The 27,625-nt window shown below is 42.1% G+C and overlaps 1 protein-coding gene across 3 annotated transcripts; it reads left to right on the forward strand.

The window, feature by feature from the left end:
- Positions 1–131: 131 nt before the first annotated feature.
- Positions 132–26,518, forward strand: CAPRIN1 (cell cycle associated protein 1). 3 transcript variants are annotated; one of them, XM_068194275.1, is made up of 19 exons: positions 132–275; positions 576–781; positions 9,147–9,209; positions 10,412–10,498; positions 12,053–12,291; positions 12,405–12,487; positions 13,542–13,679; positions 14,243–14,295; positions 14,381–14,467; positions 18,843–18,998; positions 19,085–19,193; positions 19,624–19,685; positions 21,050–21,160; positions 21,689–21,838; positions 21,996–22,146; positions 22,824–23,018; positions 23,997–24,097; positions 24,495–24,558; positions 25,237–26,518. In XM_068194275.1, the coding sequence occupies exons 2-19, from the start codon at positions 578–580 to the stop codon at positions 25,299–25,301; spliced, it is 2,118 nt and encodes a 705-aa protein (XP_068050376.1). In that variant the 5' UTR covers positions 132–275; positions 576–577; the 3' UTR covers positions 25,302–26,518. The 3 variants fall into 3 exon arrangements, with proteins under 3 accessions (XP_068050376.1, XP_068050378.1, XP_068050377.1); XM_068194277.1 differs by lacking the exon at positions 21,050–21,160; XM_068194276.1 differs by lacking the exon at positions 14,381–14,467.
- Positions 26,519–27,625: the final 1,107 nt, after the last annotated feature.

A 27,625-nucleotide genomic window follows, 5' to 3' on the forward strand; every position in this document is an offset into this window, starting at 1 on the left:
CGCCGCGCAGCAGCTGCCGCCGCGGGCTCAGGCGTTCTCCGCGGGCACCCGCGCGCCGGCCAGGACCCCGCGCGCTCCCGCGCCGCCTCGCCTCTACGCGCCGGCGTGCGCGCCGCCGCTGCCTCTCCCTCCCTCCCTCCCTCTCCGCCTCTCTCTCTCTCTCCCGTGGTAGCAGGAGCAGCGCGGGCGGCGGGGCTGGAGCGTGGCTGAGGCGGCCATTCCTACCGAGCGAGAGAGAGCGCAGCGTGTCCCCCCCGGGCTCAGTGGCGCACAGGGTGAGGAGGGCGGCGCGGCCCCTCCGGACACCCCGAGCGGGGCGGGGGGGGAAGGGGAGCGTGAAGGGAAAATGACCGTTGGGCGCGAGGCGGCCGCCCCGCGCCGTCACGTGACCGCCGCCCCGCGCGCGCCGAGGGAGGGGCCGGTTGGGGGGAGGGCGCGCGCGCGCCGGGGCAGGTGCGGCTCGGGCGCGCGCGGCCGCGTGCGCGTCCCCGCCGTCCGCGCTCCCCCCCCCGTGACGCGCCCGCCGCTCTCTCCGCTCTCTTGTGTCTCTCCCGCCCGCCCTCCCTCCTTCACAGAGATGCCCTCGGCTACCAACAGCACCATGGCGAGCAGCACCACCGGCAGCAGCGCCGGCAAAGCGGGACCGGGTAGCGAGGCTGCCCCGGCGGCGGCCGCCCCGCAGGCGGCGGCGGGTGTGAACATCACCACGGTGCAGACCGAGGCCATGAAGCAGATCCTGGGGGTGATCGACAAGAAGCTGCGCAACCTGGAGAAGAAGAAGGTGATCCCCACGTCCCCTCAGACCCCCCCCCCCCCCCAGCCCACCCCGGGTGCCCACCCGCCTTGTCCCCCGCCTTGCGGCCGCTCCTGCCCCCGAGCCCGTCCGGCCTGTTTCCCTTCCGCTCCCTTGTGCCGGGCCCTCCGCCGAGCCCTCCCGGGTTGTTCCCGGCGTGGCCCCCAGAGGCCGCCTGCTGGAAGGTTCCAGAAGGGCGAGCGCCGCTCCCCCGGCCTGTCCCCTTCCCCTCCCGGGGTCCCCCTGCCCCATCCTCGGCCGCCCTCCGGCCGCCCCGGGACCCGGCCCGGTTTCCCCCCGGCTCGCGGAGCAGAGCCCGGAGGGGTCGTGGTTGCCGACCGCACTTCGCCCCCGCTGCCCGGAGCCCCCTCGGCGGAGCCGCTCCCTTCCCCTTCCCCCTCCTTCCGCCTTTTGTTCCCCGCGGCGGGGCCTTTCCCAGCCGCGCCATCCCGGGGCTCGGCTCCCCTCATCCCCGCTCCGTGCGGCGGCCGGAGCTCGCCCGGTGCCCGTGGCCGGCGCAGCGGGCGGGCAGAGGCTGTGGTGCCCCCGGTGCCGGGCACATGGACGCGGAGCTGTAACATGGCGGCGGCCCGGCCTCCCCGGCGGAGCTCATTGTGCCGCCCGCACAAAGCCGGGGCCACCCCACCCCGCCCCAGTGTCACCGCTCGCTTTCCATCGCCCTAAGCTCAACTCTTTGGGAGCCTGAGCCCAGCTGGAAGCGGCCTTTCACGGGTTATTTTTAGAAAGAGCAGCTACTCAATCCCTGCTGCTTGGACGGTTCGAGTTGTGGCACAAGAGCGAAAGGCTGTCGTGGTTACTTGTGGCGTGTATTGCACCCTCTCGGTGGTGGCAGATTAAATGAGCTTCGCAGGGCTTTACAACCTCCAGAGCATGAGGCGTCCATCAGAAAAAGACCTAATACATAGCCTCAAAACTTGCCTCAAAATGCCACAGTGCCAAAGTAAAATTACCCCAAAAAAATTATATTTGTGCCAGAGCCCTAAATCTCTTATTATTTTTAGAAGTGAATAAAGCACAATAACTGTTCTATTAATTTTTTTAACTGTCACTTCTGATATTTTTCATAGTGTTCCATATTGTATAAGATGGAAGTATTCCCAGTAAATTAGTCTGTACAGGTGGGTTGTAAATGAGAGAGCTGTGCTTTACCTATAAATAATAGACTGTGTATCAATAATACAGTGTATAAATACACTGTGTACTGTGTAGGTTCTCACTTCAAAACTGGGTGTGGGATTTTCCTGGTTTTTAGAAATGACATGGCAAAAAGCAGCAAGCCAGGACATTTTAGGTAAGTTTTAGAGTCAGAGGACCTTTTCCTCTATGTCTATTGTGTGTAGACAGGACGAGATGTCTGCCTTAAACTTAATACATTGAGTTATACTTACATTCCTGTGCATTAATACACAGGAATATCTGCACAACCAATACTGGTCCTCAGCTCGAGAAAGAGAGCAGATCTTTCTGTGTCTGGTTCCTCCAATACAAAAGAATTGTTTGAAAATTAACTGTTGTACCCAACATACACAAAAATCCTCTGAAAATATTTTTATTCTGTTAAAAGCATGTATTTTAAAAACCAGAATTAGCAAGTGAACGTTCTGACCTGTTCTGTACTTGGGAGTAATCAAGAGGATAAAGCAGTGTTACTGTTGTGAGGGTCCTTGGGAGCGGTGTTTTTATTTACCTTTAAATAATTTACACTTGCCTTAGCCATTCCATTCTATTTGAGTGGAGTTTTAGCGTTTTACCAAGTGAGTAGAGGGGACAAAGTCCCTTTTTTTTTTTTCTGGACATGGCCTTTGTTGGAAGATGTTCCATGAAAATTACTGAAAGCATTTATTTTTGAATACTCTGTGCTGGACAATGTGGGCTTAAAGAACAGGCAAGGGCTGGGGCTTAAAAAGGAAAAGCTCTGTGTTGTCTCTCACTGATGAATTAAAGTTCAAAGATTCCTAAGTCTTAATGGGCTGAAGTTCTGAAACTTCCTGAAGGAGGACTCATAAGCACTACAAAAGTCATGAGAGAAATGGGTTTTGGTGTATTAAAGCAGAGGAACTCATTTGTGGGCTTGAGCCTCTCCCTTGGTGGGGGAGCCAAGAGTTCTGTAGTAAATAATGTCCTTTAATAAAGAGAGCAGCACATGCTTGGTGTCTTAAAACAAAGCTCATTGTACACATCAGGATTTCCTTGTATTTTGCATTTTTGGACAAGAATATATTTTTAATTTTTCCCACCATCCAGAAAGTAAAATTGTTCTGGAAGCTACACAGACAGGAGTGGGTCAGAAATGCAGTAAATCTCACTGGGAACTTGTGCTCAGTTGGACAGTTAATCCTTTCTTTGTCAGCAGCTGCTAACGAAGGCCAGTAGAGATGATTTTCAGAGCTTTGTGTCACAGAATGAACACAAATAAATACTTAGACACATGTTTCTCAAGGATGAAAAATTACTGCTCTGGAAGAGGTACCATCTTAGGTTTTAAAGAAAAGGAGTGTGCAGCTTTTAGTAGAGAAAAAGTCACTCTTCATGAAGAAATTTGAATTTTTGACGTGAAGTTTGTCATGTTTACCTCTAAACACAGAGGATAAAATAATGTGACTACCAAAATACAAATTGAAATGATATTTGTAATTCTGGTCTATATTATTTTGAATGTTTCTGTGTAAACTAAAACCACTGGATTATTAGTTACACTTACATTTTCTTTTCCTAAATGTGACCTCATTTGAAAGAATGAGTATTTCTTTTGTTAAAAGGGACTGGGATAAATTGAATTGCTGTTCAGAAATGAATGTGAAAACATGGCCTGAAAACGTCTGTGTTCCCCTCATCTCTTTGTATTTGGAAAAGATAGGAATGCTGTCCTCTGTTTTTAGATGACAGGATATTTGTGTGTGCATGGAAGGGGGTAATTAAAGGGGTATTTTCTCTCCAGGACTTTCAGATGTGCAGCTCAAGTTTATGTTGACAAGCTTAGTTAATTTAAAAGTTGCCTGGACTCCTCCAGGTGTTTGTCAGGTGTCTGGGGTTAGAATCCTGCCAGCTGTCCACGTTCCCTGGGAGAAAATATTTCACCTTCAGTTTCTCCTTCTCCCCGGCTCTTCTGGTTTTTGTTTTTTGAGGAGGAAATCCTTTCCAAATTTTAAGCCGATTGAATGTAGCTCAAACTCTGTTTTTGTTTCAGGGCTGAATGAAGAAAACCCAGTTGTTTCTGCTTTCATCTTGTGTAATAGGGCATGAGCCATATAAGAACAGTTCATCAAACAAATGTTCTGCCAAAGGGGCAAAATAATTAATTTGCTAACACATGAACTAGGGGAGGGGCAGATGTTCACAGGGTAACATGTGAGCTTAAAGCTTGATGTGAGCTTGGTGTCTGGAGTTGGAAAGATGGCACATATAGCCTGTGCCTGGTAACTTGAGCTGCTGTCACTTTATCAGCTTGTCTGAGTTTCCTCCTGAGCGTAACCCTGGCTGGGGTGCAAAATGAGCAGTTCACAGGTGCTGCTGTCCTTGCTGCACAAGAACTCTCACAGAGCAGCAGGTGGACATCTGAAGTTGATGTGACTTGGTACAGTAAAATGTTGGATTTCCCAGCTGGGATCAGTTCTCCATTCTGGTAGCAGGAAGTTTGAAGCTGCCCAGTGGTAGCAGCTCTCTCAGTGCTTTTGTCCATGCTTTGAGCCACTTGGATGTGGCCACTTGTCCATGATTTGGGCCACTTGTGAATGGCTCCAGAACATCTCCTTGGGAGGTTTGGTTTGAAATTAATCTTTGGAGTTTTAACATGGAGCAAAAAGTAAAATTCATTTCAGGCAGTGTATTATAAGCCTGAATCTTTCTTTGAAACCTCTCTTAGTCGGAATTTTGGATATCAAGCTTCAGGTCTGAAAACCCAAGCAGTTTATATGTGAAATCTTGTGGTGGTTGGTGCTTTGAGGTTTCAGGCTGGTCTGGTTTGGTTTTAACTGGTTATTGTAGAATAGGGATTGTCTCACAGTGAGTTCAGTTAACTAGATGCATGATGAATCCAAGGAGCTGTGAAACATCTTCTAGTTTCAGTTTTTCAGATGCTGCTTTGGGGTTTGGATCATGGTTTTTGTTTGAAGAAAAAGACAGAGAATGTGTTGAGAGAGATACATTTGTATTCTAGAATTCACTTGTAAAAGTAACTTTTTGGAAAAAAAAATTGTGTAGAGCAAAACCCATGTCTCCTACAGTGTAGTCAACTTCCCTGTAAATTCCGGATATTTCTATAGGAAATCCTGTGTGTTGGTGATTTGGAAAGAGCATCTTTGCTGTCACCAAAACTTGGGGTTCCACTCTTCTGTGACTTAATTCTGGTTACTGAAAGCTTTTTCTGCCTCTGGGGTTAACTGATGATGAAACTGCAGTCTCAGAATTGCTGTGTCCTTGTCCTTTGTTTAAAAGCTAATACATTATGCAGATATTTTTTTCTAAACCATCAAACTTCCCAGACTGTGGGGAAAAATGCACCCACCAGAATATCTACTACTGCTACTCAAAAAATCAATTCAGATTAAACAGAAGACCTGTAAATGCTTTGAGTTCTGGAGTATTGTTATTGTGTCCTTCCATCTTCCTGGTTCTAACTCAGGACTGAAACGGCTTCTCAGAACTGGTGGGTTTTGAGAGGTTCTGAACTTCCTTACTAAGTGTTTTACCATTTTGATTTTTTTTTTGCTAGTTTTTTTGAGAAAATAGAAGACGGGTTTTGGTTTGTGAGGTTTTTTGGTCATTTCTGGGCAATTTTAGCTGCAAAGTCATGAATAAGTGTGGAGGTGATGGTGGAGGACAGACAAACCACAATGCAGAGATGTAAAACAGGTTAATAAACTTCTAATTTTTAACTTTATTAAGCATTTATTTTGCTTCAATGCGAACTGTATTACACAGCTATTTTAAATTTTGGATTATTGTAATGGCTTTTGTGCTGTCAAAAACATTAATTCAGCTTTTGAGATACCTCAGGAGACAAACTTGGAATGTCCTTTCCATCTTTTCTTACCTTGTAGTAGAGTTTGAATTACTAAAGATTTACTCCAGCTGTTGGCAGAGGTTACCTTGCCCCCTTGCAGCTTGTTGTGCACACTTGTGCTGCTGTAATTGGTAGAACCATAGCACTGAAATTATCTGGTTAAATATAGAGCCTCCCTCCTGCTCCTGACCCCCTTTTTTAAGGGTTATTTTTAATCTGATGATTCCAGTGATCCAGTTTGCAGCACAGCACTGGAAGTGGTGGCTCAGTGGTCAGGCATTTCTAAAACCAGGGTAGATTTGGAGGGTAATGCCAGGTAACTGCAGTTTTTGTTTCCACTTCAGGATGATATTTTTGAGACAGTTCAGAGGACATGAAGAGAATTGTCTATTAGTGCAATAAAGTAACTCAGTTTTGGATTCCTATTAAAGTAAAATCCAGGGCATACTTAAGCAATGAGCACCACAGTCTCAAGAGCCTGTTAGTGGTGCTTTTTCCCCAGGAAACTCCAAAATACTTCAGGTATCCCAGCGGAAAAAGCTGAAGCAGAGTGGCTTGCTGCCTGCAGAACTGGGAGCTGCTGACTCATGAGCTGTTCAACACACAGTTCATGTGCTCACTTTGCCACTGGATGATTTTTTTCCTGCTGGTTGGGTTTTCATGCTCTGAGATCTCTGTCTGAGGAGTGAGGGTGAAGTGTAAGGGAGAGGTAAGATGAAGAGAGTCTTCCCCTCTTGCAGGCAGTGCAGTAGGTTCTTGAGCAGGAATTTTCACTGCAGCTCTAATTGTTTTACAGCTCTAATGCTGCTCTTGGACTGCTCTTAGTTGACAGTGCAGATTAAAAAGGAAGGCATTTTACTTAATATTTCTGTGTAATGCAGCTTTGGATCTTACAAGTGTCTTTGCAATAATAGAAAAATGCTTACTTGGCAGTCAGAATCTTTGTGGTAACATTTAACTAAATGCACATTGGCTTGTCCTCTGCATTGCAGCTGACAGGGCTTTCCTTCTTCTGTTTTTACCTTCCCAACAGGAATATTTTGTAAGAAGTAAATGTAACTTTTCTTCTGTTCCTAACAGAAACAGACATACTATATTACCCTTGTATTTTTAATTGAATAAAAATAAGCAAAGCATTTACATTAGACCTAAGAGTATTTGACCATTCAAGAAAAACCTTGTGCATTGTTCAGTATGCTACTGCAATAGCTTAATCTGAAAGGACCAACCATGCATGGAAAAAGTATACAGAAAAAATTGCAGTTATTTAGAGTATTTTTGCCTCTTCCCTCCCTTATGCCCTCAGCCACCAAAATGGATTCTGTGAGTGTTTCACAGTGTAATTTTGCAATATATGTTTTTTTTCAACAAAGTCAAACAAAGTAGTGTTCTGGATTACAGCATTCCACCCATTTTGTTTTACTGTTGTTGTTTATGGGTTTGTGTTGGAAACTGGATCACAGAATTTGTTTCTGTACATTTTTGTAGACCCTGTTCGAGCTGGCTCTTGTTTGCAGTCTGTTTACTGAGCGGCCTCACAAACAATTGCATCAGGGTGACCAATGGAATTGTAATCTGCAGCAGGGGGGGTGGTGATTTGAGCAAGTAGGAACTTCCTTTGAAATGTGCTTGTCTGCAAAGCCCTTTTGCTTTAGGATTTCAGCCATCAGAGGTGTGGGTTGACCTGGCTTTGCACTGGGGCACTGCAGTGGTTCAGTTCTTTTACCTCCCTTTTGGCTGCACAGCTCAGCCACACTCTCCCAAATCAAAAGACTGTCCTGTGATTGTCCAAGCATGTCATCATCTGCTCTGAGATCAGGATGGAGAAGAGTAACCTGACCTTACTTCCTGTTGAGATAGAATTGCAGTGTGCCAAATCCTCTCCAGGGCTGCTTTTTTGATCTGTTCTGAACTGTGGCTGCTGCATTTAACAACTGTTACCATGTAGTTTGTCCCCAGCATGAAACTCCCAGTAATATATTTTTGGAGCCCTGCAAGTTCTTGCTTTGACTTTGCCTAGGCCATTGATGGCTCTGATACACTGGAAGGTGAAGTAGTTAAATGTTCTATCTGACCTGGAGGACGTGAAAAGATCCAGCACCAAAAATGACATCAAAAGGACCAAGCCTCATAAGGGTGATAGGGTTTCAGGAAATAATGATGGGCATCAAATACTTCAGAATAGGAGCTTGTTAGATAAATTGTTCCACAGACTTTGATCTTTCTAAAAGTTCGAGACTGAGCATGGAAGTTGAATTAACTAGAAAAATACCAGTAAAATGTTTTAACTGAAAAGTCTGAAACGAAGAGCAACAGCAACCAAACACGGTATCACTCAGTGGCAAATGTAAACCCAGTGGTGGCATCAGGGTTTTGATTCTTTGACATTCAGAATTAAGCGTTCTCCTGCTTCTTGTGTTTTGTCATTCTAGATTGGGAAGATAATTGTTAAGGATTTGTTTTAATAACTTTTTTAATTACATAATGGCAAATTCATTGAAAATACAGTAATTTGTGCTAATAAGGAAATGGTGAAAACAGTATAATAATTAGGTGTGTTATCCTTGGGGGCTTTGCTTCCTTTTGCAGACCCTTTGTAATTAGTCTGTAGAATCTGTCACTGGGGCACACAGGAGTTTTACCTGCTTTTGGCTGATGCCACTATTCTGTGTGGTTTCTGTTTAAGCAGATGAGAAAACTGATCCTGCTGAAAAGTAGCCTAATGATTCTTTTTTCAATTTATTCCTGTGGAAAAAAAAATCCTAATGCCCTTGAACAAAAACTGTTTTAGAGCTATTAATATGAATTGTGTTGGTGGGCATTCTTGCACAGAGGATTAGAAACTGTTTAGAATTCTTTACAACCATCTTAAGCGATGGAGCTAGAGAGAACTACAGTTCTGAATCTTAATAGCATTGACAGTGGGGGTTTGCAGTGAGATTTTTGGTATTGTAGTGATAAAATGGTGATAAGCTCTACCTCAGCCCTCAGTTCAGCTGTCTGGTGTTTGGACTGAAGGACATGTGCATTGAGAGTGCTTGTTCTCTTAGGAGGAATGTGAATTTCCATGGAAATTCCAACTAGCCATGAAGACACTGTAATAGCCAAATAAACAAGATTAAAATATTTACCTCTTGGGAAAATATTTGCGTTTTAACCCAGAAGACAGTTTTTCTCATGTACACTTTCTGCAGGACGGTTGTGTGCTTGTGTAACGTGGTACAGTCTGTGTAGTGTAATATTACAGTGCATAGTTTTGTTAGCACAAGTAGAAAAAAAGCTTTAAACTGATTTTTGCCTCTTCATAACAGCATTTTTCTTTTGTTTCAGAGCAAACTTGATGATTACCAGGAACGAATGAACAAGGGAGAACGTCTGAATCAAGATCAACTGGTAAAAACAACTAAAAAATCCTAACCAGATCTCTGCTAAATTGTTTTGTTATCTTTGTGGTGATGAGTTTTTTCTGCCTCTCTCCTTTTTGGGGCTGGTTCTTAAAGTAGAAATTTGCAGAAATTGCAGAAATGGATTCAGCAGCAGTTTTGCAGTTGTAAATAAAAAGCAAGTATCAAATTCAGTTGTATGGTGCAAACATGCACATTGATACTTCAAGAAATTACCAGATGCTCAGTCTTATGTGAAGTTGAATCCTTAACAATTAATGTTCCCAGTCTAGGATCAACAGTGTTTTGTTGCTGATTTTTAACACTGCGAAAGTGAAGGGACACAAATGTTCCCTCCAACTAATGCAGCTGTTGACACTTAAAAGAATGCAGTGCTTCCCTTGATCCCTTGGATGATTTAATCTTCACTTTGGTAGTTCTGTGCCAGATGAAAACTGAAATATCAGAGATCTGTGTACTGTTACTTTGTGATGGCCTGTTGTGAAGATAAACTGCAGTAGAGAACTGACATCATGTTGAGGAGGGAAGCTCATGGTTTTTATTGAAGCCTACCAGGCTTCATAAAAATAATCTTAGTTCGGAGAAATGGATTATTTTGTCACAGCAGGAGTGTAAATGTCTCAGCCATATCCCCCTGATTTTATTCTGATTTGATGTAATTTCTTAGTAATACCAAATGGGTTGAGGAATTTGGTTTGCTTTGGTGCAGATCGGAGTATTAGGTTTAAGAAGATAGCAAAAACAAAGATTTCTGGAGAAGGGGCTATTATGCTCTGTATATTCTGATTTTGGCTCTGACTTCAGATAACAATGCATTAATTCTCAAACTCTTGAGCAGTTTTGAGATGCCAGATTGTTCTTCTCCCCCATTCTCCCAGCTGTTTGTTAGTTTTTGTCAGGGTCTGGCTGCAGCTAAACATGAAACCAGTCCATCATCCATGTGAGCACATAAAGGCATATTTCTTTGTATGTTTAGCAGATCTAAAGAAACTGGAGGCCCCAAGGACATACACAAGTCTTTGATATCTGAGGCAGAGAAAATCTAAATTTGCCTTAACATAGTTGCAGTCCCAGTCAGGGATCCTATGTCTCACTTCAGAACTAAAAAAAGTGGCAATTTATTTGTTGGAAGTATATATTCTGTTCTGTTGCTGATGGTATACATTTGTGGTCTTTCTGGGTTTTTTTAAGGATGCGGTGTCAAAATACCAGGAAGTGACAAATAATCTGGAATTTGCTAAGGAACTGCAGAGGAGTTTTATGGCTCTGAGCCAAGATGTAAGTAAAGATCAAGCATTGCCATGTGGGTTATCCAGACACTTTAAACTCTTCCACTGAGGCAGTAGTCACCTCTGTTTACAAGGATGAATTGCCCTTGATTTCTTCTATGTTTGACTGTTTTCTTCTGTTTTTAATATTAGTTAATGTCAGTTTTCTGAAGAATTTCTGATGTATTACATAAATGTATGGAAACGAGCAATGTAATTTTCTGACACAAAACAAGTGTTGAAAATAGTGATCACAGAACCAGATCTGCCATGCAACATTAAAGATGGTCACTTGCTGCCATTGGTAACATTTTCTTAAATGGATTTCATAGGGTTTTCATTTCTTGGTAATACAATCTGAAACTACATTATGGGACAATATTATTTTTGTAAAGGATAAATTAACTGGATACTGTGAAATGGGTAATCTTTTGGATTGGTGTTTTATCAAGGATACAGGATAATACTGTAATCAAGAATTAAATTCTAAAAATTTGGGAGTTCTGGAAAGAGCAGCAGCCTTGGAGGAATTGGTTGCGTGGATGTTAATACAGCTGGCTGCTCTAAGGAGTGTAGTTAGCTTGTGAACAGGCTGGGATAATTTGAAGAGCAGCAGCATTGTTTTATAAACTGCTTTCTACATTGGCTGTGGCTGTAGATTAATTTGTAGGACTAAGCCAACTTGTTTCCCTATTTTCTGGTATCACAGTTCCATTTGTGTTTATGGAATGTTAGTAATGGAGAACGTCCTTTTCTGCATAAGTCTGTTCTGAAGTGTTTCCCTGGTCAGCTGACTGCTAAGACAAGCCAGTGAATGCAGGAGTACCAGATTGGTGCTCTGCTTTCAAACTTGGTTGTAGTTTTTCCTGACTGCAGTTAGTTGATTTTAAGATACGTCTTTGATTTTTTAAAACAAAATTTGGATGTTTCAAGTGGGAAAGTTACCATCACAATAGATTTTTTTGGAAGAGGATATTACATTTCCAGCAGAATTTGAGATTCTGGATGCTTGGATTAAGATGAAGAGTGGAAGAAATATCCTGTAGGTTCAGAGAGGTGCTGCATTTAGTCCTTGTGGAAGGTTCAGTGCAGAGCACAAGGCTGCTGATGATGTGTCATCCTCTCCCTCCCTGCATCCGTGCTCCTCGCACTGGGAATGCTGCAGTGGATGCACATGCTTGTTCCCTGGGGTGTGGACTGGGGATCTCATGTCCAAGAATTTGTTGGAATCCTTTTTTGGACTTGCTGATCCTGTCTATCTCCCCAGCCTTTCACGGCAAAACATTCCGTGAGTTTCCTCTTGTGGTGCGTGAAAAAGCAGTCCTTTTGTTGATCTGTTTTAAGCTGATCTCCTGGTAGTTCCAATGAATGCTTCCTACTCTCACGGGTTATGGTGAATAACCTCTCTGTTCCTGCTCTCTGTGTGGCCAGTGTGAAGAATCTGGATCACCCAAGCCTTTGCAAATGGAAGAACTCAACACACAGGCTTTCCCCTTGCCCTCCTCTGTACCTTTTCTTAGCAATTAAAGACATTTCCAGACTTTTTCCCTTGGGTCCATTTCAGATCCAGAAAACAATAAAGAAGACAGCTCGTAGGGAGCAGCTGATGCGAGAGGAGGCCGAGCAGAAGCGTTTAAAGACTGTGCTGGAGCTGCAGTTCATTCTGGAGAAGTTGGGGGATGATGAAGTGCGCAGCGACCTCAAACAAGGATCCAACGGGGTGCCAGTGCTGACAGAGGAGGAACTGACAATGCTGGATGAGTTTTATAAGCTGGTTTACCCTGAACGAGACATGAACATGAGGTAGTGTTACAGCAAAGTGCTCCTCTTTCTAATTGCCAGTCAGTTAACAGTGTATTTAGTATGGAAATTTAAAGACTCGGTAAGAAATTAACTCTTATTAATTAATTTTTAAGGTTGAATGAGCAGTATGAGCAAGCATCTGTTCACCTGTGGGACTTACTGGAAGGGAAGGAAAAACCAGTTTGTGGAACAACCTGTAAGTACAGTCTCTGCATGAAGAGACAGCACACTAAATTTGTGCCTGAACTAAAACACACATCTGATATAGGAGAACTTGGGTAGTCAATTATCTCTGAGGTCTTAGAGGAACTACTTTTTCTCAGCTCTTAGCTGGACTGTAACAGTGACTTGTGAAGTTTGTACTCAGTCTGTGGAGTATTTTTTTTCTACTGGCTCAGCATTACTCAGTACTGAAGCTCAGTCTGTTCCTGCTATTTCAGCAGTACTCTGCTGCTGGTGGTGCTCAGTAACAGTTCTTCGTTTTCTGCAAACCTGGGTGTGAACAAGGTGACAGTGTAACACATGCACTGACATGGCCTTCCTTAGTGGGATGTTCTCTCCCCCTCAGCTCCTGCAAAAAGTGTTGTGGTTTTGCCCCGTTTTCAATGATTAACTGCAGATCAGGGTGTGACCATGCCAGCCAGGCTGCTTTCTTTGGAAATGATTCTCGAATTCTTCCCACATGCCTGGCCTGGGCAGCCAGTAATACTGCTTTGCCAATGGGGCCGGTGTCTTTTGGATGAAAGTGCCCCAGCATTCATCTGAGGCACTGAGGGCAAGTGTTTTTTGCTTACAAATGCTCTTTTGAGCCACTTCATCTCAGGGGGAAGAACCCTCATGAATCAGGTGGTGCCTGTGTAGATTTATTTTTATTGACAGTTAGTTGTTTGGGAAGAAATTGTCTTACAGTAATGGTTTAAGTAACAGGAATAACAGTCTAGTAGTTAAATTCATAAACTTGACCTCACTGTGAGGTGCTTCACAAAGCTTCTTAAGAGTTATATGTATTCTAAAGATCATTCTTGCCCTAAAGATTTTTTTGAATGACAGTGGGTTATTTATGGATTTTTTGAATATGACCCAGTAAAGAGAAGAAATCCTGAACCAGTAGTGCTCATGGACTGGCTTGGGGCAGCAACATCTTCCCAGCAAAAGGGTCATAAAATGTACATACAGTCTTTGGGAAGGAAGGAAGGAGAAGATGATGAGGACTGAGGTGATGCTGATGTTTCCCTCTTCAATTTTCCCAGATAAAGCACTGAAGGAGATTGTTGAACGGATTCTTCAGACCAGTTACTTTGACAGCACCCACAACCACCAGAATGGGCTATGTGAGGAAGAGGAGGCAGCACCTGCACCTGCAGTAGAAGACACTGCAGCAGAGGCTGGTGAGAAGGGGAAAATGCCTTTTGACTGACACATTTGTGTTGTTCTGTCTTGTCTCTGCAGTCCTCAGTGAGTAAATTGCAAATGCAGTGCTCATCTCTAGCACTGAAACCATCCAAGATGAAAGTTCTGGCTGCCTGAGGCTTTTCCCACTTTTCAGTGGTTTCCATCAGTTTAAACTGAGTTAGAAAGGAGCAGTTTCTGAAGCAGACAGTGTGATTGCATACTTAAGAAACTTGAGAATGTTGTATCCACTTTGACGACAACTCAGGACCTTTTTCCCTTTTGTGGAGAAGGCATAGCTGAACATAACTCTCCCTAGCGAGAATTTAATGTGGGGTTTTTTCTTTTTAATTCAAAGCTCTGAGAATATTTGTTATTACTAATTCTGTCTTAACACTTTTGTTTGTTTGCTTCTTTATTCTGAGACACAAGATTTTCTCATATAACTTTGTATCTTTTAGGTCTATAACATGAGGGTGGTTGGGGTCTTTGTTGTTGTTGTTTGGGTTTTTTTTTAATTTGTTTTTTTCCCACATAAATGGTTTGTTTATTTTTCTTGCAGAACCTGATCCAGCAGAAGAATTTACTGAGCCAGCTGAAGTTGAATCAACTGAGGTATTATTCACTGAAACACTGTCATTTTGTATACCTTCAATGCCACTTACTTTTACTTTCATACCCTTTCTTATTTTTATTTTAGTATGTAAACAGACAATTCATGGCAGAGACTCAGTTCAGCAGTAGTGAGAAGGAACAGGTAGATGAGTGGACAGTTGAAACGGTTGAGGTAAGATCTTGTGTACTGCAGGTAAAATTGCAATCCCTGTTTCTGCTGGCTCACAATTCATGATAGGTGTTAGTATTGCATCCCTTCTCCCCCAATATATAAAAGAATACATTTATTTAAGTAGACTTGGACTCGCTATTCAATTCTTTAATTTCATACTTAGCTCAGGAGTACCTGAAAAAGAAATAAAACCTATTTAGTCTAAGTTTGCAGAGAACTTGCTTTTCTTCATTAGTGGCTTGCTTGGGAAAACAGGGCTTAAAAGTCTTATGCTTGAGAAGACTTTAAAGACTTTTTTTGAAGTCTTTTTTCTTTTTGGAGAACTTGGCTACAAATGTAGAACTTGAAAGTTTATCTACCCAGCTGCTGACAGTGTGGTGTAGTTGTGCTTTCATTAAGCACAGGTCCCTGGAGAGGGAGCTGAAAATGAGTAACTCAACTAATGCCTACTCCAGATTGCTTATGTGCCTCATTTGATGTTAAAATATGCTTTGTATGTATGTATGTCTCTTTTTCCCAGAACTACAGCTCTTCAAGTATCTCACTTGTTACTCCTTTGCACTTGAGTGGCTGTTCACTTGTGCTGTTTATGGTGCACTGGTGTTGGGATCCATTCCCAGTTTGGGGATTTACACTCAGGCTTTGCTGTGTATGCAAGTCCATGATATTATTGCACTGGAATTTGTGGTCCTCGTGTACGGGAAAGGACAAGACCCCCTTTTGGTACATTGGAGCTTGAGTTGTGTCTGTCTGGTAAAAACAAATATGAGCAGCTTCTTTCAGGTGCTGGAGAGTTAATTTTTGATTATTTTAGCTTTCTGCAGCAGCAAATTGCAGGTGGTCAGTTGTTTAGACTTTATTGATGCCGTAGGCTGTTTTTATAGGAGTGGACTAAGTGTTCTTCATCCTGTGAAGTGCTGAAAAAATAGAGCAGCTGTTTTGATCTGTTAAACTAATCTGGCTAATTTTACATTGAGTCTGGCTGAAATTCCTATTTTACAGTGTTGGAGACCACTAAAAGATTTAATAATAGTGAGAATGAGTGTGAGACTTCTAAAGCTGAGTAGACAGCTTTGCCATGTATGTGAAGGAGTTTGGTAGTTCCTTGTCACAGTATGTCATTTACTTACTTTAAAAACTATTAAATTATCACTGCTACTCCTGCTACTGAATTTGTTTTAAGAATTATCTTAACAAACTGAAGAAACCCTCCAAACCCATACATTAAAGTCATGCTTGGTTGGAGTACTCTTAGAAGGCACAGTATTTTAAAATTAATGATTGATTTTCTTCAGTTATACCCATTTTATATCTGTGTTTCTACCAGGTGTCCAGAGTGGTTCAGTTCTCTGTAGTTCTTAATATAAGGAGTATGGATGAATACATAATTCAGGCTGTAGTTTGGTATCAGACAGATTTCAGAAACTCACAGTTTCCTAGTCAGCTGAATCTGGAATTGGATCAGCTTTGTTTCCTTAGGACAATACAAAGGATCTGTAATTCAGTTGCCCTTTCTGTCCCAATGTCTTGAACATGGTAGAAAGGAATCATTTAGAAAAAATTAAAGTTGAAGCCTGTTTCTTGATAATAAAGAACTTTATTTTCTCAGCTATAATACAAGAAAGGGAAATTGAGACTATCTGCCTGGAAAATTACTCTTCCGGGCACCACTATCTCCTTTCTCAGGAGAATGCAGCTGAATTGTGCTTTGGTAAGATCGCGACACAGAATGTGCACTGATGGCTGTGAATTTTGAAATCTGAAAGAGAACGTGTGCTCAGAAGATCTCTGTAATTGTTCACTAAGGGGGAGGATATCCTCAACTCCTCTCTTTCAGTAACCCTTGAGTAGATGTGATAGAGTCTGGATTTCTGTGGTGTGTTTCTAGATTAAAAGTAATGCTGTTTTCACAAGGATGTTTTCTTACATCAGTTTTAAACTAAAGAATCAGTTCCTTACATCGGTTTTAAACTAAATAATTTACTTGTGAATTTTCCAAGTGTATTTGGATTATATGATGTTCTAATTTTGGTGAAGATGTCCTTTACTGGTAATAGTATTTATGGAGGTTTTTTATTGTTGTTTTGTGGGGTTAAAATTTTTTTAATTGCTTCTTCTGTAATTAATGCTTGACTCTGGTTGTACACAAAGTTCTCTGTGTCTTAGATTGTGGAACTTTGGTTGGATGGATTTTGAGTAGAACTGAAAACTGTTCTCAGACTGACAAAATAGAAGTTCATTCTGTTGGTTTGTGGTGTCATTAAACTCGTGGTTTTACCTTTCCTTCTCTTTTTTCTCTGTCCCTTCTCAGTCTCCTTGCATTGTGTCTGGCAGCTCTGTTTGCTGACAAGGTTAACTTACCTCACACAATTTGAAATTTGTTCAGTTGTTTCACCCCACTGTGGTTGTACTTGGTCAGAGTACCTGGTAGTGCTAATAAGGCTGAAGGAATAGGTCCTAAACTGTTCCTTTTGACATCAGAAAAGGAGTATTGAAAATGATAATGTAAAATATGAAATACCATCTGAAGTTACTGCTGTATTATTTATGGAAAAGGAAAACATTGGATATTTTTGTCATTGTTGTGGGTTCTTGATGATTCTGTCAACTTTTCTTTTTTTCTTGAAGATACTGAATTGTTGTGAATGACTGGGACTCCATAAGTTGAGTGGTAGTGCTCAAATAACTGAGAGTACTTTTGCTGACAATTATGCAGGAGATGAGTAGCTGCTGGTTTTACGACTCACATTTCACCTGATGATCTGGCTTGCACTTTTTCTTCAGTTTTTAAACTTTGTCGTGTGCAAAAGGTCTATATATGTGCTCTGGGTAATTTTTTCTACTCACAAGGCCTAATTCTTAATTTGGAAACAGTCTGTAATGTGAAATTCAGGGACTGTTTGATAGACCAGAGTTGTGCTTGGTTTCCGGTATGGACTGCTTCAGGGTGTATTTTTCATGGGAATTGTCAAATTGCCTCTCTGTGGTTTTCTACCAGTGGTGATCTGGGTCTGAAGTGGATCTCAAAGAGGGCTGTAGGTTGTAGTTAGCTTTTAGTTTTATTCACATTTTCTGTTTGGGATTTGCTCAAGGAACAAGCCATTGAACTTGGTGAGGCAACTGCATGTACAGAATGCTATGGACAAACAAGATTTGGAAATCTGAGCAGGCAAGTAGGAATGCTGGAAGATGCTGTAGGTTTCTTGGAGAAATTAAAAAGAAATGTGCAGGCTTTGAGGGTGGATAGTGGCAGTGTGAGGCTTAAAGTTCAGACCTTTGTTATAGGACTGGTTTGTGAATTGTCATGACTGCATACAGAAATCTGTCTTCTGCAGTTCTAATAAGAAATCAGGTGTTTTACATAAAATATTTTGAACTTTGTGGGGCCTGTATGCTAATTTATATCCTGTGTAACTAAGTTTTAAGACTTAGCTGTTTGTCTGGAATGTTGGCAATGTTAGAAGCTCATTGAAATAGAGAAGTAATGATAAGAGATGATATTTTTAAAAGGCATTTGTTGACATTGAAAATGGCACTTGTGGATTACTGGAGCTGCCTAAAGAGCAGGTGAGGGACTGGTTAGGGCCATCAAAGTGCAGCTCGACCCTCTTTGTCACTGTCTGTTTTCTGACTATTTGCTGATGTATGTTTGAGGTGCCCATGTCCAGCTTTGCTGGTTGCTCTGCTGTCTAATCAGGTGCTATCCGGAGGCCCATTGCAGTTTGTTCCTTTGTTGATGTTTGCCACTTTGGGATATGTCTGGTAAATCTGAGCTTTCTTGCCTTCCCTGATCTGTGCTTCTGCTTCTGGGCTTCTGGTGTTACCTCCCGGTGCTGTCTGGCAATCCTTGTCATGCAATGCTGCCTGCTGTTCCTGAGACAGTAAATCAGGGAGCTAGGATAACAGTGGCTATGAAGATTTAGCATTATGAAGTCTTACGAAGGACCAAAAAATTCTAACTCCATTTATATTTACCAAAAAGCAATGAGAAAATAATTGTTCCCCATTTGTGCATATTTCTGAAGCTTACTCTTCCCCCACTCCCTTGAAATTGCCAGTTGGTGATAAATTTCTGCCTCAAATCGTGCTCTAAAAAACTCGTTGTACTATTGAACAAATACTTTTTTCATGAGAAAAAGAGTAGATGGAGAGAAAAAAGAGCAGAGTGTGAGCTCTGTAATCCTGTGAGTGCTCAGATGAGTAGCTGGCCACAGTACTGACCTGTCTAGGATGTAATACTGTCCTTCAACACCACTGCAGCAATTCCATCATCCATAGCCAGTTAGGCAATAGCCAGAAATGCAAGAACTCCTGAGTCACTTGAATGCAGCACTGCCTTGAGCTGAAATTGCAGTTGGTTGTTGTCTCTTGTTAGGTTGTAAATTCCCTGCAGCAACAGACACAGGCAACGTCTCCTCCCGTCCCGGAACCTCATGCGCTCACTGCTGTGGCTCAGGCAGACCCCCTGGTCAGGAGACAGCGAGTACAGGACCTCATGGCACAGATGCAGGGCCCCTACAACTTCATGCAGGTATTTCTGTGCTCTAGACATTCATCTGTTTAACCCACAGCAGTGTGGATTGGATTTTTAGTCTTTTTATTTTTTTTTCTCCCCAGGACTCGATGCTGGAATTTGAGAACCAAACGCTTGATCCTGCCATTGTATCTGCACAGCCCATGAACCCAGCACAGAGTTTGGACATGCCCCAAATGGTTTGCCCTCCAGGTTTGTAATGGTAAATCCTAAAGAGAAACACTGGCAAAGCCTGCAAGTCATCTGTTAGAAATGCTTCAGTTGCTGCTGCATAATAAAAAGGCCACCACAAGTAATGGTACAATCCTGCTATAGTGTGTTTTTCTCAGAAATGTGATTGTACTGTTCCTAGACTTCCAGTTCTCACTTGCTTATAGGTTTTGCTTGGAAATATGGAACATCTAAAACTTCTTTAGTTTTGCTTTGGATTATTTTGGACAACCAGAAAAAACGTTCTTTGCATGGAAACAGGAGTTGGTAATTTGAGTATAGCTTTGCCATGCTTAAGGCTTCATCATCTTCATGATGATCAGCTTTCACATAACTGCTCAGAGCAGGTAATAATGCTATTCTGTAAAAGGTTTGATTTTACTATGTAATAAGTGAAATTATTTTCCTCCAGTTCATGCTGAGTCAAGACTTGCCCAGCCTACCCAAGTTCCTGTGCAACCAGAAGCTACACAGGTAAAATGTTTAGTAAATTCTGGTTTGGATTTGAGTTTGATATTGGGCCTAAATTGGAGTTACAAAATTATTTATTTCTTAAATACTTGAAAAACTCTTAAGAAAAAGCTGAAGTTCCAGTTTTGGGAAATTGGTGATCTCCATTGTTGTTGACAAGCATTACTAGTTCCTCGTTGTAGTTTCTGCAGACATTACAAATTTCCAGTAGTGGGAAGCAGGTAGTTGGTTACTTATTTGCAACAGAAATGCCAAAACTGCTTGGTTACAGGGCAGCCTGTGTCTGTTCAAGTGAGTGTCAGGGCACAAGTGGATCTCATGCATTAATTATATGGAGTTTGTGTTCTGTTTGATTGTTCCCACTTGCTTGGATTGGGATTTTACCCTGGAGTTGTAGAGCAGTCAGTGTGAGTTGAATGCTGTTTCCAGTTGAGCTTTAAGTGGGATCTCCTAAACTTGCTTCCGCACTGCATAAATGAAGTAGTCACTTCCTTGTTAAGATGTTTCAGTTTTTTGGTGATTAAAGATTTTTTTATTAAGCATGTGTGGCATCTCTGAGGACTCTGCTGGTCTCAATAATGGGTCTGATCCCTGTAGGTATTTGCAAACCAAAAAAAAATCTGGATAGATGATGGATCTCACAGTACAGGCAGTATAAATTGCTTCCTTTGTCTTGTCCAGATTAGGGTCTGCAAGGTTTGAGTCACTCATTTATATAGAAACGGGAGTGAGGGAATTACTTCTTGAGATTCCTCTGTATGTACCTCCTGAGTGCTGGTGCTCTCCACAGTTTTGTTGTCTTGTAGGAGTAGACTATTTTTTTGGGGGGCAGAGGGTTTTTTTTTTCCTCTGCACTAGTTTTTATTTTGCTGTTAGGTGATGCCTGCCTTAATCCAGTGGATTTTTTTTTCTTATTTCCCTTACCTCAACCAGTGCTGCCAGTGATTATCTCGAGGATCTTGCAAGCAGTAGCGAAACTTACTCTTGGCTTTGGAACATTCCAGTGTGATGTGAAAACCCCCATCAGTTGTTATCCATTGCCTCTTAAACTCCCCAGTACAGCCTTTAATGCAAGGTGCTCTGCTTTTCTGGCTGGACTTCTCCCTGGATTCTCTGTGTGGGAGCAGAGCTTGTAAAATGTAAAATTCAGGCCATTGGAAGCCAGCCCTTGTCCACTTGTGTTTGAGCTTGGAGCTGTGTGGTGTTAGAATGTTGCTGGTTAAAAAGTAATTAATTTGTACTGATTTGAAGATGTGCTGGCTCACAGACTAGAGAGTACCATCCAGTCCAGAGTTCTCTAATACTTTTTACAAAACTGTGTGTGAGCATCAGCTGACTTTTGGGGGCTTTGGGGTTTATTTTGTCAGGTTCCCTTGGTTTCTTCTACAAGTGAGGGATATACAGCTTCCCAACCCATGTATCAGCCTTCTCACACAGCAGAGCAACGGCCACAGAAAGAATCAATTGACCAGATTCAGGCAAGTCAGGTTTCACAGGGGTGGGAAGAACTCTTGATTGCAGGTGGCATCAAATGTTAGTCTATGTTTCTTCATAAGTTACGTTATTTTTAGTTGATAGGGGTGCTTCACTTCCCTTTAATTTCAAAATTCTGAGCCTGTCTGTGACCAGTAAGACCTCCATAGCAAGACTTTTCATTTGGAAGCTTGTTTTGTTTAGTTGGATGCAGCATGCCAACATCACCATGGGAGCATCAGTGTTGTTGGCTTAGGAAATGGGATTTATTTTTTCACAGCAGTTAGCCTGGAAACTTCTTCATTTCCCCCCCTCTAAGTTTTTTCTAGTTGTGTTTCAAGTTAATGAGGGAAAAGATGGTTAGGTTTTTCCTCTCATTATGCTGCTGTGAATTAGGCTGTTGAGCTGAAGTAGAAAACAGTCATTAGTAGAGGTGAAGCTGAGGCATTGCCACTCTTTTTTAAGCAAAGTTTTTGAAGTCAAATTTTTGGTACCTCAAAAGCTGCTAAAATGTTGTTTGTTTTAATTATTAGGCTTCCATGTCCCTGAATGCAGACCAGACCCCATCCTCATCATCACTTCCCACTGCATCCCAGCCACAGGTGTTCCAGGCTGGATCCAGCAAGCCTTTGCATAGCAGCGGAATCAATGTCAATGCAGCTCCATTCCAATCCATGCAAACAGTGAGTAGGAAATCAGTCCTGGATCCCTTTGGCTTGGTGCTCATTCCTTATGGTAGAATCAGTCATGCGGCTACATATGATAGTCCTTGGTTATTCACATTTCTGAGATTTTGATGCTTCTTTACAGAGCTGTAAAACTGAATTTCTGCTCTTACAGGTATTCAACATGAATGCACCTGTTCCTCCTGTGAATGAGCCAGAAACCCTTAAGCAGCAAAACCAGTACCAGGCCAGTTACAACCAGAGTTTCTCCAATCAACCTCACCAAGTAGAACAATCAGATCTCCAGCAAGAACAACTCCAGACAGGTAAAATTCTTGTAGCCTTGGTAGAGCAGGTGATAAGTCTGTGAAGTCCTAGATGATGGAGCAAAATATGTCACAGGTTCCCTTGCAGACCTTTCCCCTGAGCAGTACCAGATTTTGTTACTCTGTCTGGGTTTGAATATCTAACAGGGAGTGAAATTCAGTATATTACTTCAGCTGTTAAGCACTTGACTGGGTTGATATGGGTTTAAAAAAAAAACATGAACAGGATTATTCTGAAGATGCAAGCACTAGAGTGAAGTACTGGCTCTGCTGATGTTAAGGTTGCTTTTAAAAAACAGTGCAATTTGAGGTGATACTCTGTAAAGGAAATAGTAACCCAGAAATGAGAGCAAATAAGGATTTCTTTTCACAGTTGATGTAAGGTCTCAAAGGCCTGGAATCTTGTGCTGAAATAAGTGAGAAATTATTTGAATTCAGCAGGCAAAATGCTTTCCAGGTTAGCAACTTAAAAAAATAAAAGTCTACGTCCAGAGCTGTTTTTCTCTCAGCACTGCCTTCACTTTCCACTGAAGTGCTAACAAGTACTGGATGTGGAACAAGGAGAAGGAGCCTCATCCTTTTCCTCTGTAACAGAATGTTGGGTTTAAAGAGAGATACATGGGAACATAAAGAAACCCAGACTTTTCTACTTCTTTTTCCCCTTGATTCCCCTGCAGTGGTTGGTACCTACCACGGTTCCCCGGACCAGAGTCACCAAGTGGCAGGAAACCACCAGCAGCCTCCCCAGCAGAGCACTGGATTTCCCAGGAACAGCCAGCCTTACTACAACAGCCGGGGCGTGTCCCGGGGGGGATCCCGCGGGGCCCGGGGCCTCATGAACGGTTACAGGGGCCCGGCAAACGGATTCAGAGGTGAGCAGCTCTGCAGGGCCCTCCCTGAGCTCTGCTTGACCCCGGGGGGAACTCAAGGTCAGGAGAGCAAGTGTTGAACTGACCTGCTGTTGGGAGACTGGGGTAGCAGCCCTGTGAGACAGCAAAACTTGTAGTAAAAGTCCTACTGGTTGTAGATAAGCAACTTAAAATTTAAGTGTGTGTTTGGACTCCGTTACAATACAATAGTAAGCATCTACTGCAAATATAAGCAAATGCAGAAGCATCCACCCATCAAGCAAGGAATTTGGATGCAAGTTGGTATTTCAAAAATGCTTAGTGTTTCCACAGTGTGTTTTGTAGTTCTGTGTTTCATCAGAATGAGAATAGGCTGGCTTATGTAGAAGTACAGGAGCACAAGAGTCCAAAAGTCACTAGGCCAAGGGAATTAAAAGGAGGGGAAGAATGATAGTGTAGAGAATGTTTATGATTCCTGGACCTTACACGTGCGGCTGTCAGTGTTACAAAGAGGTTTATGTTAGAATAGGACAGAGATTTCCTTGTCAGGTGTTCTGGAATTACTTATGGACTCGGGTACTGACTTCCATGTTCTCTTCCCTTCTTGTGGCTGGGGAGTAGAGAAGAAATGTGTGTAATAAAAATACAGCTGATTGGAGTGTGAATGCAGTAATCACAGCTGGGACATTTAGAGCCTACCTAGGATCATGTTTAGCTCAGAACTGAATGTTCTGTAAATCAAACCTTGGGTTACTCTAAGAAATGCACTGAGCTCTGCCTCCTCCCAGTCCTTACCAGGTGTTCATTCTCATTTCTTGTGATATATTAGCCCTGATGTTGGAGACATTTGCTTGATTTGCAGGTACACAGCCCTTGCTAAAGGGATGGGGTTTTTTTAAGGTTTAGGTAAAATGCTGTTGCTGCTTTTCTTTCTATAGTAGCAGGTCAAGTATTAAGTGCAGCTTTGGTTTCCAAGTGAAAGACTTGTGCCCTGTTCCTTAGGGGGATACGATGGCTACCGTCCGTCCTTTTCCAACACTCCAAACAGTGGCTACACACAGCCCCAGTTCAATGCTCCTCGGGATTACTCAAACTACCAGAGGGTAAGCTACCTGTGGGGAGGGAAATACCTGTCAAAAGCCCTCAGAGCTGTTAGTGACATCTTCCTCTGGGACTTACTTTATTGCTCAGGAAGACAAACTGCCCCTGTGTAGTTTGGAAAAGTTGAACACTAAATGTATCTATTTATATTTCTTAGTTATATTGAGCAACACACCCTGTAACTGGAGAGAGCATTTGTCACTGCACATTTTATTACAGCTGCTAGGCACTAGTGGAAGTAAGAATTTTTTTTTAAAGATTATTTTTTACTAATGTTGCATGTTGAAGTTACAGGTGTTTTGTCAGTGCATATTGTTCTAAAAGGTCCTTATTTTGCTGGCAATTAATAACAGAATGCCCAGGTTTTATGTTGTAACTTTCTACATTTCTTTGCTTTAGGATGGATATCAACAAAATTTCAAACGTGGCTCTGGACAAAGTGGACCTCGGGGAGCTCCTAGAGGTAATCTCCTGAGTTGGGAATAATTGGTTTGGGTTGAGTGGAAGTTTCTGAGCCAACTTTTAAAGTTCTGCACTTAAAAAGCAACCTCACTCCTTACTCAGCAGCTCGCAGTTAAGAATAAGCTGACTTGAATTATTGGGATTCTGTGAACTGGTGGTGGAAGTTAAGTTGGCTGTTAAATGAGGAATTCTTGGAAAAGAAGCTAGAACAGCAATTGCTGTTGACATTCAGATATAATAGAGCTACTTAACTGTCTTTTATTAATGAAAGCCTGCGGAAACAAACCTGACAGAGATAATGAGGCTGTAGTTAAGCTTCTAGATTTTATTTTCATCACATTTCCTCAGGTCTTTTTCTTAGTACATTTTTGATGACGAGACTGTTCTGTCTCAGTACAGACATTGCTGTGAGGGCAGCTCAAGGCTGTGCTCTGCATCTGTGAAAAACCCCACGTGGTAGTTCAGTGTTGAAGGCTTCTGTCCCTGCCTTGGTCCTGAAAGCCCTGAGGTGTGGAGCTGAGGCCTCTGGAGTTCAGTGCAGCATTGGGCTGTGGTGGAGCTGAGAGGGTGTTTTAGGAAGCACAGCAAAGTCTGACTGAATTCAGACCAGAAGATTTAGGACTACTTTTAAACTAACCAGATTTCCTGCAGAATTCAACCCCCTTTTTGTGTTTTCTAGGTCGTGGAGGGCCCCCCAGACCAAACAGAGGGATGCCTCAGATGAATGCTCAGCAAGTGAATTAAACACTTTCACAGGATTCCGTTCAACGCCAAAAACACGCTGGCCAGTGTACAATACATGTTACCAGAAGAGTTACTATCTATTTGTTCTCCCTTACAGGAAGTTTGTTGTAAAGGGACTATTTTCATTACCCATAATGACAGGACTACAGTTGCCAGCTTTATATTCCCTGGATATTGAAAGGAACGAAACAACGTTTACTCTGCATGTTCTGTCCTAAGCATCATCTTGAGCCTTGCACATGAGATTCAGATTCCTCACCCTTGCTAAGAATAAAGCAAAAAGGCGATTTTCAGGGTGATCCAATCTCCATGGTTAACTGAAGTGGCAGGAAAAAGCAAAGACTCACTTCTGACATTTAAAAGTGATTTAACAAAATTCAGATAAAATCTGCAAATCCATAAATATTTACTGTGGTGGCAGTTAAAAAAAACTTAAATGTTCCCATGAAAAGATGGAAAAGGTGAAGTGTGGCTTGGTAGAACAACTGCATTTCAGCTTTTTCTTTTTAAATCGAAGCACTGAACAGTTCAAGATGTGTAGTGATGCAATGCCCTGAATAGACAGGTGGGCTTAGAGGCAGTTTGTGACAAAGAAGAGGCACCCTTAGCTGCAGCACTCCTCATCACCAGGGCCCTGATTCCTGTGGCTATGGAGTTAAGAGCGCTTGCATAACTGCTAATGTAACTGTGTAATTAATTTTTTTAGGAGACAAAGTGAAAAACAAAAACAAACAAAAAAAAAGGCTTTGATTTGGCACTTGGACAAAATTTTGCAACAAATCCTGAGCTATAATCTGGATGGCCACTGTATATTTGATGTGAAGTATTTAGATATCTCTTTGAAACACTTAAGTTTCTTTGATAGCAATGACTTTTGTAAGGATTGGTATTCTCTATCATTCCTTATGACTTGCACATTGTCTGTCACTAATACTTGACCTTGCTGTATTATCACCTAAATAACTGATGCCGGTACTGATGGAAATCCCTAATGGATAATCATAACACTTTTGGTCACATGTCCTTTTGTCTTTCCTGCAGCCTTGAAGGTTTTAAGAAATCTCAAATGCCTGCTGCTGCTGCCCTTCCAATTGCTGTCTTTTGAAAAGCACCAGTCTGTGTTTAAGTTGATTTCCCCTTTTCAGGGAAATGACAGCCAGCAGTTACAGTTCTAATGGTATAAGCAAGATAAATAAAACATCTTTATAAAAATTGTATCCTGGAACACTGGTTTTCAACGGCGGAAACAGATTCAATGTGATGGGGTGACATTTCATAAGGTTTTTTTTTTCCTTTCTTTCTTTGTTTTTTTCCCCAATAATCTCTTTTTCGTGACTAGATGTAAACCCTCCTTCTGTTTTTCTGGTTTTATTCTACTAGCTGTGACTTTTGGGAAACTTTTCTTTGTGATGGACTTTTCCTTTTTTTGTTTTTTTTTTTTTTTTTTAACTTCATCAAGGCAGCAATGTATAAACAAAATGGCATAAGCCTAGGAGCTGGAAAATACCAAGTCTTATTCAAGTTCTACTGCATCTTTGTGGTATAATCTTTGGAGAAATCACTTGTGCCTGCCTTTTGCGCACATGCACTCTCTCTGCAGTGGGGAGAATATTTTGATAGCTGCCTCCATAGAGGTGTTGGTAGTTCTGTTGCATTCTATAGCACGTGTGAGAAGAAAAGTGCTATATTCTCTGTTAAGTATCGCTCATCAAATAATTCCTACGTGTGGAAAGGTGAAATTAAGGAACAACTGCGTGGTGTTTACCAGTTCTGTACAAAACTGAAGGTTGTTTTCACTCAGAGGGTCATTTCTACTTTGTATCACAACTGAACTTTCAGAACTTGCAGTCAGATACTTTTGACTTCGTTGTGAAGCAGTCTGGAACTCCATACAAATAGGTGGGATATCACTTTTCCATGTCCTGTGTGAAGAGCACAAATGAAATATGTTTTCACTGCGGGAAGTGATAAGCTTGTGAAGACCATACTCCACACCAGGCATCCTGAAACGGGGCTGATGTCTGGAAGCAGCAGTTTTGAGTCAAGGCCTAGAACATTCCTAAACTGCAGTCCGGTGAGAAGTTGCTGTTCTGTGTCTTTTTTAGGAAGCTATTACTGAGATAATAGTCCCAACTGTTTTTTAACTGGAAAAAAAAAATAAAAAGACAAACCTTTTAATGTTAAACTGATGTAGGAAAACAGTGAATTCTTTTAATTATTTTATTTTTCTTAGTGCATCAGCTTTTAAATGGTTGATGGAACACAAGCTGCTCAGCTTTCTCCATTGCACACCAAATGCTCCTTAAGGAACTAATAGTAGTTTG

This window comes from Anomalospiza imberbis, chromosome 6 (assembly GCF_031753505.1).
Source record: "Anomalospiza imberbis isolate Cuckoo-Finch-1a 21T00152 chromosome 6, ASM3175350v1, whole genome shotgun sequence".
NCBI lineage: Eukaryota > Metazoa > Chordata > Aves > Passeriformes > Viduidae > Anomalospiza > Anomalospiza imberbis.